Source organism: Eubalaena glacialis, chromosome 9 (genome assembly GCF_028564815.1).
Source record: "Eubalaena glacialis isolate mEubGla1 chromosome 9, mEubGla1.1.hap2.+ XY, whole genome shotgun sequence".
Taxonomy (NCBI): Eukaryota; Metazoa; Chordata; class Mammalia; order Artiodactyla; family Balaenidae; genus Eubalaena; species Eubalaena glacialis.
The window spans coordinates 8270648-8283740 of NC_083724.1; the positions used below are offsets into that span (position 1 = coordinate 8270648).

At 40.9% G+C, this 13093-nt stretch overlaps 1 protein-coding gene across 1 annotated transcript in view; it reads right to left on the reverse strand.

Annotated features, from left to right (window-relative positions):
- Window positions 1-13093, reverse strand: part of GLE1 (GLE1 RNA export mediator) — a 44208-nt gene that overhangs the window by 17502 nt on the left and 13613 nt on the right. The window contains exons 4-6 of the mRNA XM_061200939.1: window positions 10074-10222; window positions 9755-9815; window positions 9266-9520 (exon numbers count right to left, since the gene is read on the reverse strand). Coding sequence (XP_061056922.1) covers window positions 9266-9520; window positions 9755-9815; window positions 10074-10222 — 465 coding nt within the window. The remainder of the gene's footprint in view (window positions 1-9265; window positions 9521-9754; window positions 9816-10073; window positions 10223-13093) is intronic.

Here is a 13093-nt window from a genome sequence, read left to right on the forward strand (position 1 = left end):
AAAACTCAAAATTTACCACCCCTATTGAAATAATAGATATAAGTAATGATCAGCAATGGCTACTAAATCATTAGCTAAAGGCTCAGAGGAATCTTTAAAATGGAAGATAAGCCTGACGATATCTGAAGCCACTGGTTGATCTTAACATCACATATGGAAAGACCATCAGATACTCTACGCCTCCCAGTGTGATGCAGTAACAAATACACACTCCCAATTATGAAGTACTGTTGCAGGGGGGAAAAAATTCAAACCTGAATCTGATCAAGCCTCTAGACTGCACTGTGCAGTAAGGTAGCCACATGAGGCTCTTTACATTTAAGTTAATTAAAAACTTTTTAAAAATTAAAATTCAGTTCTTCAGTCACACTAGTCACATTTCAAGTGCTCAATAACCACATGTTGCTATTGGCTGCTGTACTGAATAGCACAGATATGGAACATTTCCATCATCACGGAAAATTCTCTTAGCACTGCCCTAGGGAAAGTTACCAATTCACAGGAAATACAGGGAATAAAAGGACATATTAGGGACTTCCCTGGTGGTGCAGTGGTTAAGAATCTGCCTGCCAATGCAGGGGACACGGGTTCAAGTTCTGGTGTGGGAAGATCCCATATGCCACAGAGCAACAAAGCCCGTGCGCCACAACTTCTGAGGCTGCGCTCTAGAGCCCGCGAGTCACAACTACTGAGCCTGTGTGCCTAGAGCCTGTGCTCTGCAACAAGAGAAGCCACTGCAATGAGAAGCCTGCTCGCCACAACTAGAGAAAGCCCACGTGCGCAGCAACGAAGACCCAATGCAGCCAAAAATAAATCTATAAAATACATCCAAGGTGAGAAGCAAGAAGAACTACAATCCTGCAGCCTGTGGAACAAAAACCACATTCACAGAAAGATAGACAAGATGAAAAGGCAAAGGGCTATGTACCAGATGAAGGAACAAGATAAAACCCGAGAAAAACAACAAAATGAAGTGGAGATAGGCAACCTTCCAGAAAAAGAATTCAGAAAAATTATAGTAAAGATGATCCAGGACCTCAGAAAAAGAATGGAGGCAAAGATCGAGAAGGTGCAAGAAATGTTTAACAAAGACCTAGAAGAATTAAAGAACAAACAAACAGAGATGAACAATACAATAACTGAAATGAAAACTACACTAGAAGGAATCAATAGCAGAATAACTGAGGCAGAAGAACGGATAAGTGACCTGGAAGACAGAATGGTGGAATTCACTGCTGCGGAACAGACTAAAGAAAAAAGAATGAAAAGAAATGAAGACAGCCTAAGAGACCTCTGGGACAACATTAAACGCAACAACATTCACATTATAGGGCTCCCAGAAGGGGAAGAGAGAGAGAAAGGACCCGAGAAAATATTTGAAGAGATTATAGTTGAAAACTTCCCTAACATGGGAAAGGAAATAGCCACCTAAGTCCAGGAAGCACAGCGAGTCCCATACAGGATAAACCCAAGGAGAAACACGCCGAGACACATAGTAATCAAATTGGCAAAAATTAAAGACAAAGAAAAATTATTGAAAGCAGCAAGGGAAAAACGACAAATAACATACAAGGGAACTCCCATAAGGTTAACAGCTGATTTCTCAGCAGAAACTCTACAAGCCAGAAGGGAGTGGCATGATATACTTAATTTAAAGTGATGAAAGGGAAGAACCTAAAACCAAGATTACTCTACCCGGCAAGGATCTCATTCAGATTCGATGGAGAAATCAAAAGCTTTACAGAGCAGCAAAAGCTAAGAGAATTCAGCACCACCAAACCAGCTCTACAACAAATGCTAAAGGAACTTCTCTAAGTGGGAAACACAAGAGAAGAAAAGGACCTACAAAAACAAACCCAAAACAATTAAGAAAATGGTCATAGGAACATACATATCGATAATTACCTTAAACGTGAATGGATTAAATGCTCCAACCAAAAGACACAGGCTTGCCGAATGGATTCAAAAACAAGACCCATATATATGCTGTCTACAAGAGACCCACTTCAGACCTAGGGACACATACAGACTGAAAGTGAGGGGATGGAAAAAGATATTCCATGCAAATGGAAATCAAAAGAAAGCTGGAGTAGCTATACTCATATCAGATAAAATAGACTTTAAAATAAAGAATGTTACAAGAGACAAGGAAGGACACTACATAATGATCAAGGGATCAATCCAAGAGGAAGATATAACAATTATAAATATATATGCACCCAACACAGGAGCACTTCAATACATAAGGCAACTGCTAACAGCTATAAAAGAGGAAATCGACAGTAACACAATAATACTGGGGGACTTTAACACCTCACTTACACCAATGGACAGATCATCCAGACAGAAAATTAATAAGGAAACAGAAGCTTTAAATGACACAATAGACCAGATAGATTTAATTGATATTTATAGGACATTCCATCCAAAAACAGCAGATTACACTTTCTTCTCAAGTGCACACAGAACATTCTCCAGGATAGATCACATCTTGGGTCACAAATCAAGCCTCAGTAAATTTAAGAAAATTGAAATCACATCAAGCATCTTTTCTGACCACAATGCTATGAGATTAGAAATGAATTACAGGGGAAAAAACGTAAAAATCACAAACACATGGAGGCTAAACAATACGTTACTAAATAACCAAGAGATCACTGAAGAAATCAAAGAGGAAATCAAAGAATACCTAGAGACAAATGACAATGAAAACACAACGATCCAAAACCTATGGGATACAGCAAAAGCAGTTCTAAGAGGGAAGTTTATAGCTATATAAGCCTACCTCAAGAAACAAGAAAAATCTCAAATAAACAATCTAACCTTACACCTAAAGGAACCAGAGAAAGAAGAACAAACAAAACCCCAAGTTAGCAGAAGGAAAGAAATCATAAAGATCAGAGCAGAAATAAATGAAATAGAAACAAAGAAAACAATAGCAAAGATCAATAAAACTAAAAGCTGGTTCTTCGAGAAGATAAACAAAATTGATAAACCATTAGCCAGACTCATCAAGAAAAAGAGGGAGAGGACTCAAATCAATAAAATTAGAAATGAAAAACGAGAAGTTACAACAGACACCGCAGAAATAAAAAGCATCCTAAGAGACTACTACAAGCAACTCTATGCCAATAAAATGGACAACCTGGAAGAAATGGACAAATTCTTAGAAAGGTATAACCTTCCAAGACTGAACCAGGAAGAAACAGAAAATATGAACAGACCAATCACAAGTAATGAAATTGAAACTGGGATTAAAAATCTTCCAACAAACAAAAGTCCAGGACCAGATGGCTTCACAGGTGAATTCTATCAAACATTTAGAGAAGAGCTAACACCCATCCTTCTCAAACTCTTCCAAAAAATTGCAGAGGAAGGAACACTCCCAAACTCACTCTATGAGGCCACCATCACCCTGGTACCAAAACCAGACAAAGATACTACAAAAAAAGAAAATTACAGACCAATATCACTGATGAATATAGATGCAAAAATCCTCAACAAAATACTAGTAAACAGAATCCAACAACACATTAAAAGGATCATACACCACGATCAAGTGGGATTTATCCCAGGGATGCAAGGATTCTTCAATATACGCAAATCAATCAATGTGATACACCATATTAACAAATTGAAGAAAAAAACCAGATGATCATCTCAATAGATGCAGAAAAAGCTTTTGACAAAATTCAACATCCATTTATGATAAAAACTCTCCAGAAAGTGGGCATAGAGGGAACCTACCTCAACATAATAAAGGCCATATATGACAAACCCACAGCAAACATCATTCTCAATGGTGAAAAACTGAAAGCATTTCCTCTAAGATCAGGAACGAGACAAGGATGTCCACTCTCACCACTATTATTCAACATAGTTCTGGAAGTCCTAGCCACGGCAAGCAGAGAAGAAAAAGAAATAAAAGGAATATAAATTGGAAAAGAAGAAGTAAAACTGTCACTGTTTGCAGATGACATGATACTATACATAGAGAATCCTAAAAATGCCACCAGAAAACTACTAGAGCTAATCAATGAATTTGGTAAAGTTGCAGGATACAAAATTAATGCACAGAAATCTCTTGCATTCCTGTACACTAATGATGAAAAATCTGAAAGAGAAATTATGGAAACACTCCTATTTACCATTGAAACAAAAAGAATAAAATACCTAGGAATAAACCTACCTAGGGAGACAAAAGACCTGTATGCAGAAAACTATAAGACAATGATGAAAGAAATTAAAGATGATACCAACAGATGGAGAGATATACCATGTTCTTGGATTAGAAGAATCAATATTGTGAAAATGACTATACTACCCAAAGCAATCTACAGATTCAATGCAATCCCTATCAAATTACCAGTGGCATTTTTTACAGAACTAGAACAAATCATCTTAAAATTTGTACAGAGACACAAAAGACCCTGAATAGCCAAAGCAGTCTTGAGGGAAAAAAACGGAGCTGGAGGAATCAGACTCCCTGACTTCAGACTATACTACAAAGCTACAGTAATCGGGGCTTCCCTGGTGGCTCAGTGGTTAAGAATCCGCCTGCCCATGCAGGGGACACAGGTTCGAGCCCTGGTCTGGGAGGATCCCACATGCTGCAGAGCAGCTGGGCCTGTGCGCTGCAGCTGCTGAGCCTGCACTCTAGAGCCCGTGCTCTGCAACAAGAGAAGCCACCACAATGAGAAGCCCATGGACTGCAAGGAAGAGTAGCCCCCGCTCACCGCAACTAGAGAAAGCCCATGAAGAGCAACGAAGACCCAACACAGCCAAAAATAAAAACAAATAAATAAATAAATTTATTAAAAAAGAAAAAAGCTACAGTAATCAAGACAATATGGTACTGGCACAAAAACAGCAACATAGATCAATGGAACAAGATAGAAAGCCCAGAGATAAACCCACGCACCTTTGGCCAACTCATCTATGACAAAGGAGGCAAAGATATACAATGGAGAAAAGACAGTCTCTTCAATAAGTGGTGCTGGGAAAATTGGACAGCTACATGTAAAAGAATGAAATTAGAACACTCCCTAACACCACACACAAAAATAAACTCAAAATAGATTAGAGACCTAAATGTAAGACCAGACACTATAAAACTCTTAGAGGAAAACATAGGAAGAACACTCTTTGACATAAATCACAGCAAGATCTTTTTTGATCCACCTCCTAGAGTAATGGAAATAAAAACAAAAATAAGCAAATGGGACCTAATGAAACTTCAAAGCTTTTGCACAGCAAAGGAAACCATAAACAAGATGAAAAGACAACCCTCAGAATGGGAGAAAATATTTGCAAACGAATCAACGGACAAAGGATTAATCTCCAAAATATATAAATAGCTCATGCAGCTCAATATTTTTTTTTTTTTTTTTTTTTAAACATCTTTATTGAAGTATAATTGCTTTACAATGGTGTGCTAGCTTCTGCTTTACAACAAAGTGAATCAGTTACACATATACATATGTTGCCATATCTCTTCCCTCTTGCATCTCCCTCCCTCCCACCCTCCCTATCCCACCCTCCCTATCCCACCCCTCTAGGTGGTCACTAAGCACCGAGCTGATCTCCCTGTGCTATGCGGCTGCTTCCCACTAGTTATCTATTTTACATTTGGTAGTGTATATATGTCCATGACACTCTCTCACCCTGTCACATCTCACCCCTCCCCCTCCCCATATCCTCAAGTTCATTCTCTAGTAGGTCTGTGTCTTTATTCCCATTTTGCCACTAGGTTCTTCATGACCTCTTTTTTTTTTTTTCCCTTAGATTCCATATATATGTGTTAGCATACTGTATTTGTTTTTCTCTTTCTGACTTACTTCACTCTGTATGACAGACTCTAACTCCATCCACCTCATTACAAACACCTCCATTTCATTTCTTTTTATGGCTGAGTAATATTCCATTGTATATATGTGCCACATCTTCTTTATCCATTCATCCGATGATGGACACCTAGGTTGCTTCCATGTCCTGGCTATTGTAAACAGAGCTCATGCAGCTCAATATTAAAGAACAAACAACCCAATCCAAAAATGGGCAGAAGACCTAAGTAGAAGACCAAAGTCTTCTTTATGTCTCCAAAGAAGACATACAGATGGCCAAGAAGCACATGAAAAGCTGCTCAACATCACTAATTATTAGAGAAATGCAAATCAAAACTACAATGAGGTATCACCTCGCACCAGTTAGAATGGGCATCATCAGAAAATCTACAAACAACAGATGCTGGAGAGGGTGTGGAGAAAAGGGAACCCTCTTGCACTGTTGGTGGGCATGTAAATTGATACAGCCACTATGGAGAACAGTATGGAGGTTCCTTAAAAAACTAAAAATAGAATTACCATATGATCCAGCAATCCCACTACTGGGCATATACCCAGAGAAAACCATAATTCAAAAAGACACATGCACCCCAATGTTCACTGCAGCACTATTTACAATAGCCAGGTCATGGAAGCAACCTAAATGCCCATCGACAGACGAATGGATAAAGAAGTTGTGGTACATATATACAATGGAATATTACTCAGCCATTAAAAGGAATGAGATTGAGTCATTTGTTGAGACGTTGATGGATCTAGAGACTGTCATACAGAGTGAAGTAACTCAGAAAGAGAAAAACAAATATCGTATATTAACGCATGTATGTGGAACCTAGAAAAATGGTACAGTTGAACCAGTTTGCAGGGCAGAAGTTGAGACACAGATGTAGAGAACAAACGTATGGACACCAAGGGGGGAAAACCGCGGTGGGGTGGGGATGGTGGTGTGCTGAATTGGGCAATTGGGATTGACATGTATACACTGATGTGTATAAAATTGATGACTAATAAGAATCTGCAGTATAAAAAAACAAACAAAAAAAACAACTAATACTAAACTTTCTTTGGGTTATTTGTATGGAAATATGTTAATATAAATGTTTCAGACATTACAAAAAAAAAAAAAAAAAAATACATCCAAGGGTTAGGGTTAGCAATTGCATTGAAATTTTCCAGAACGTAGGAAATTTTATAGAACAAATGATCCAGATTCTTCAACAATGGCAAGAAAAAAGAGAGAGATAAGGGAGTCTTAAGATTAAAAGACCTAAGTAAGACATAGCAAACCAAAAAGTTGAACTTTGTATGGATGTTAATTTTCCAACCAATTGTAAAAAAAAAAAAAATTATTGAGACAGCTGGAGAAATTTGAACACTGGCTAGATATCTGATCATATTAAATGAATTATTAGTTTTTTAGGTATGATATTAGTGTTTTGGTTATGTAATAGAGAGTTATATCTTTTAGAGATACATACTAAATTATTTTCCAGATGAAGCAGTATGTTTGAGATTTACTGTAAAACCATCTGGGGGAAGGGGTGCAGGTGGCAGCATAGATGAAATGAGACTGCCATGTGAGGATTCTTTTTTTTTTTTTTTTTAACATCTTTATTGGAGTATAATTGCTTTACAATGGTGTGTTAGTTTCTGCTTTATAACAAAGCATGTGAGGATTCTTGAGGGAGCTGGGGAATGGGTGCCAAAAGGTACATCATGCTGTTCTCTCCACTTCCGTGTAGGTTTGAAATTTTACAAAAAGAAGGGTAAACAAAAGCCAAAAAGAGAATTGAAAGGTAACAATAAACTATAAATTTCTGCCTCAAATATGATAAATGCTTAAGGTTCTTAATATTTAGAACTCATATAAGTTGATTTTTCAAAACAAAAACTGGTAGAGATATGAACAAAGGGCAAAGAACATACAATTTAGGAATTCCCTGGCAGTCCAGTGGTTAGGACGCCATGCTTTCACTGCCGAGGGTGTGGATTCCATCCCTGGTCGAGGAATTAAAATAAGATCCTGCAAGCTGTGCGGCGTGGCCAAAAATTTAAAAAAAGGAAAAAAAAAGTTAAAGAAAAAAAAGAACATACAATTCATAAAAGTGTGAACTTGTACAACTTTAGGATGCAAATCAAGAACCTTAAAGTTGGGACTTCCCTGGTGGTTCAGTGGATAAGACTCTGTACTCCCAATGCAGGGGGCCCAGGTTCGATCCCTGGTAGGGAACTAGATCCCACATGCATGCCACAACTAAGGAGCCAGCGAGCTACAACTAAGGAGCCAGTGAGCTGCAACTAAGGAGCCCACGTGCTGCAACTAAAGAGCCGGCGGGCCGCAACTAAGACCTGGTGCAACCAAAAAAAACAAAACAAAACAAAACCTTCAAGTTCTTTGACCAAGTAATTCCATTTCTAGGAATTTACCTCAAAGAAATAATCAAAAATACAGATAAGACATATACAAAGTGATATCACTGCAGTGTTACTCATGACAGTGAAAGTAGAGAAATTTAAATATTCAACAATAGGCAGGTTTTTTCAAAAAATTTTGGTATGGTTACATGTTGGAAGTATCCGATTTCATCTGTTCATCAAATATGTATTGAATACCTATTATGTGTCAAGGCAATACTTGCAGTTTTTAACACTGCCTTAAAAACAACAAAACATTTGTAATGACTATAGTAATTACGTGTTCAAAATACCATATCAACTGAAAAAAAGCAATATACATTTCTGTAAGGTTTTAATTTTTATCATAAGCATAGCAGGCGTTCAGTTTATATTAATGAATGAACTAAAGTATTTTGCAGTTGGAAGAAACAAATATTTTTTTAACCTAAGATAAGAAACTATACCTATATTAGCCCAATTTAGGGTGGGGATCACACACACACAGGCAAAAAAGAAACATAAAACACTAACAGTGGTTATCTCTAGGTAAGAGGATGACAAGTGATAATAAGCAGGTATTATTTTTAAATCACAAAACAATTTTGCTTTCAGTGTTCTTCATTTCAAAGACAGAAGACAGGGCTTCCCTGGTGGTGCAGTGGTTGAGAATCTGCCTGCCAATGCAGGGGACACGGGTTCAAGCCCTGGTCTGGGAAGATCCCACATGCCGCAGAGCGGCTAGGCCCGTGAGCCACAATTACTGAGCCTGCACGTCTGGAGCCTGTGCTCCGCAACAAGAGGGGCCGCGACGGTGAGAGGCCCGCGCACCGCGATGAAGACTGGCCCCCGCTTGCCGCAACTAGAGAGAGCCCTCGCACGGAAATGAAGACCCAACACAGCCATAAATAAATAAATAAATAAATAAATAAATAAATAAATAAATAAATAAATAAATAAATAAATAAATAAATAAATAAATAAATAAAATAAAGACAGAAGACAGAGTCTTCCTGAAGTCCCCTCACCTCAGAAGTGGCCCGGATGATCCCTGAGATGAGGCCGCACAGCTGGTTGCCGCGGGTCTGGAAGGCAGACAGGTCGACCTTCGGCAGGTCTCTGTGCTGGTCGGAGGAGTCCAGCTGCTGGCTGAGGTGCAGCACCTCCTCCTGCAGGGCGTAGAGGTTCCGCAGGCGGATCTGGCCTTCTTCCTTCCGGAGCCGCTCCTGCTCCGCTTGCTTCAGGCGCTGCTGCTGCGCCTCCCGCAGCTTCAGGTTGAGAATCTACAGAAAGGGCGGTCAAAGTAAGGGCTCCTGGGCCTTCTCTGTCTACATTCTTCCAGTCCTGTGTGGGCTACCTATTTTCACAGATAGGCCCCGAGCGAAAAAAGGACTGCCCCAAGTCAGCCACACAGTGGCACGACAGGGGCCAGGTCCTCTGTGACTGTGCTGGAACCCGACTCCTCAGGCACGTCACTCAGACACTGAACACCCACACGGACTCTCCCAGGCTCTGACCTTCGCCCTGTGATGATGCTCAGCTTTCAGCTTCTCTTGCTGCCCCAGGGCTTCTCTGGAGCTGAATGAAAAACGGAGGGAGGAATAGTCAGGGATGCTTCCTAAAATTGTTTTACCTCTCCTAAAAGCCTCCTCCCTTTGTGTTGCATTGATCGTCTTTCCAAGGTTGGTCATTTTTCTAGGTTATAAGCTTCTCTGGCTATTTTATTTTGATATTTAAGGACTCAGAAGAAGTTCAACTCCTTCCCTTTGGGTTTTATGTAGGGAAAGAGTTCTGGTGGACCACGCCGACATTCCCGTTGTAATTCAGGGAACTCACCTCTTCTCCATCACTTCCCGTAAGTCCTGGAATTCTTTATGATGCTTCAGTTCCTTCCGTTCATCAAACCGCTTCAGCTGTTCAGATGCCATCTCAGAGAGGGCCCGCACCTTCCTCTCCTGCTCCTCCTGCCACTGCCTCAAGCCTTCCTGCAAAGGATCAGCACCAGCTCTCTGGAGCTCCATTACACCCTGCTCATTTATCCCTATGGGATGCCCTCCCATCAGCTCTTAACTCCATCAAAGATACTTCGGGGCATGGAATCATCTGCCTATTTCTTGGAACCTTTGCTTGAGTCACCTCTCCCCTTTGGGTTGATCTTTAAACTCAGCCGTTGTGGAAAGCTTTTCCAATTTGCTCCATATGGTTTATGTCACTCCAGTATAAGCTAAGAATGGACGGGTATTCACCAACATAGTATCAAATAGCCCTGCACTTTTAGGCTTCCATCCTTAAGCTTACTGTACTCTTTTTCTTTTTTGGCCACACTCTACAGCTTGTGGGATCTTAGTTCCCTGACTGGAGATCGAACCTGGGCCCTCGTCAGTGAAAGCGTGGAGTCCAGTAACCACTGGACCACCAGGGAATTTCCATCCTCTGTATTCTTATGAGAGCTTCAGGGTAATCTAAAGAAATCCTTATTCTAATTCCATAGACATGCTATGCACATTCCTATCTCATTCCTTCCCTCAAGTTATTATCTCTGCCTAGATCCTTTTCCTCCACCCTCACTTAGGAAAGTCCCTTTCCTTTATACCTAAGGGTATCAGGTATTCCATTTATTATTCACGAGAGTACTCTCATTTGTTTTTTTAAAAAATAAATTTATTTATTAATTTATTTATTTTTGGCTGCGTTGGGTCTTCATCGCTGCGTGCAGGTTTTCTCTAGTTGCTGCGAGCGGGGGCTACTCTTCGTTGCAGTGTGCGGGCTTCTCATTGCAGTGGCTTCTCTTGTTGAGGAGCATGGGCTCTAGGTGCGCAGGCTCAGTAGTTGTGGCGCACAGGCTTGGTTGCTCCGCGGCATGTGGGATCTTCCCGGACCAGGGCTCAAACCCATGTCCCCTGCATTGGCAGGCGGATTCTTAACCACTGTGCCACCAGGGAAGCCCTCTCATTTGGTTTTTAAGAGCAATTTGACATTTTAACTATCAAAATTTAAAGTGTACATATCCTTTGACACTCATTCTATTTTAGGAATTTGTCCTGAGGAAATACTTGCATATGTGTGCAAAGATATATGTACAAGGGGACTTCCCTGGTGGCGCAGTGGCTAAGAATCCGCCTGCCAATGCAGGGGACACGGGTTCGAGCCCCGGTCCGGGAAGATCCCACATGCGCGCAGCAACTAAGCCCGTGCGCCGCAACTACTGAGCCTATGCTCTAGAGCCCGCAAGCCACAACTACTGAGCTCACGTGTCACAACTACTGAAGCCCCCATGCCTAGAGTCCGTGCTCCGCAACAAGAGAAGCCACTGCAACGAAAAGCCCGCGTGCCACAACAAAGACCCAACGCAGCCAAAAATAAATAAATAAAATAAATAAATTTATTACAAAAAAAAAGATATATGTACAAGGATGCTCATTACAGCCCTGTTGATAATGGCAGTAAATTTGAAACAATTTAAATTAACAGGGAAATAATTAAATATATTACAGTAGGTCATACTAGAAAATACTCTGCAGCCTTTAAGGAAGATGACATGCTATATACACTGGCATGGTGATATGCTAATATATATTAAGATATTAGGCTATTGTATTTTAAAAGTTATTTTAAAACTTCCAGTAGGACTTCCCTGGTGGCACAATGGTTAAGAATCCGCCTGCCAATGAAGGGGACACAGGTTTGAGCCCTGGTCCGGGAAGATCCCACATGCTGTGGAGCAACTAAGCCCGTCGCCACGGCTGCTGCTGCGCTCTAGAGCCCACGAGCCTCAGCTACTGAAGCTGGCACACCTAGAGTCCATGCTCTGCAACAAGAGAGGCCACCACAATAAGAAGCCCGTGCACCGCAGCGAGGAGTGGCCCCCACTCGCTGCAACTAGGGAGGGCCCGTGTGCAGCAACAAAGACCCAACTCAGCCAAAAATAAATAAATAAATAAATAAATTTATAAGAAGGAAAAAAAAACTTCCAGTAGAAAGAGGCAAATTGAACACAAATATATATATATATATATATCTCCTCTTCTCTGAGACTGTTTAATTAAAAGTTGGGAAGAAAAAAAGAAGACTCAACAACAGAGAGCATATGAGGAAGATTATCAGCAAGGAAAAACTTTCTACTTGCATCTGGAGGACAGAAAGTCCATGGAGGAGTGATGATTGAAAGAAGAGAGCTGAGAAAACCCAAGAAGAAACTCTCTCTCTCTCCCTCACCATCTCCGTTGCCACCCGCTCCCTTCCAGTCTAAGCAACTGTCATCCTTTTTTTTTTTTTTTTTTTTTTTAAAGGAACTCCTTTATTTATTTATTTATTTTTGGCTGTGTTGGGTCTTCGTTTCTGTGCGAGGGCTTTCTGTAGGTGCGGCAAGCGGGGGCCACTCTTCATCACGGTGCGCGGGCCTCTCACTGTCGCGGCCTCTCCTGTTGCGGAGCACAGGCTCCAGACGCGCAGGCTCAGCAGTTGTGGCTCACGGGCCTAGTTGCTCCGCGGCATGTGGGATCTTCCCAGACCAGGGCTCGAAACCGTGTCCCCTGCATCGGCAGGCAGATTCTCAACCACTGCGCCACCAGGGAAGCCCCCGTCATCCTTTTTTATCCAGTGTCAAAGTGAATGCTTCAATGACTGTTGCTGTCTCTCACTCAGATTATAATAGTCTTCTAACTATATTTTAGAACCTTGGTTCTATGTCTCTCCCTCCAGCATATAAACTCTATGAGGACATGGATTGCGTCTACTTTGTTCACTGTTTTTTTTTGGCCGCGCCGCGCAGCTTATGGGATCTTAGTTCCCCAACCAGGGATTGAACCCAGGCCATTGGCATTGAAAGCAAGGAGTCCTAACCACTGGACTGCCAG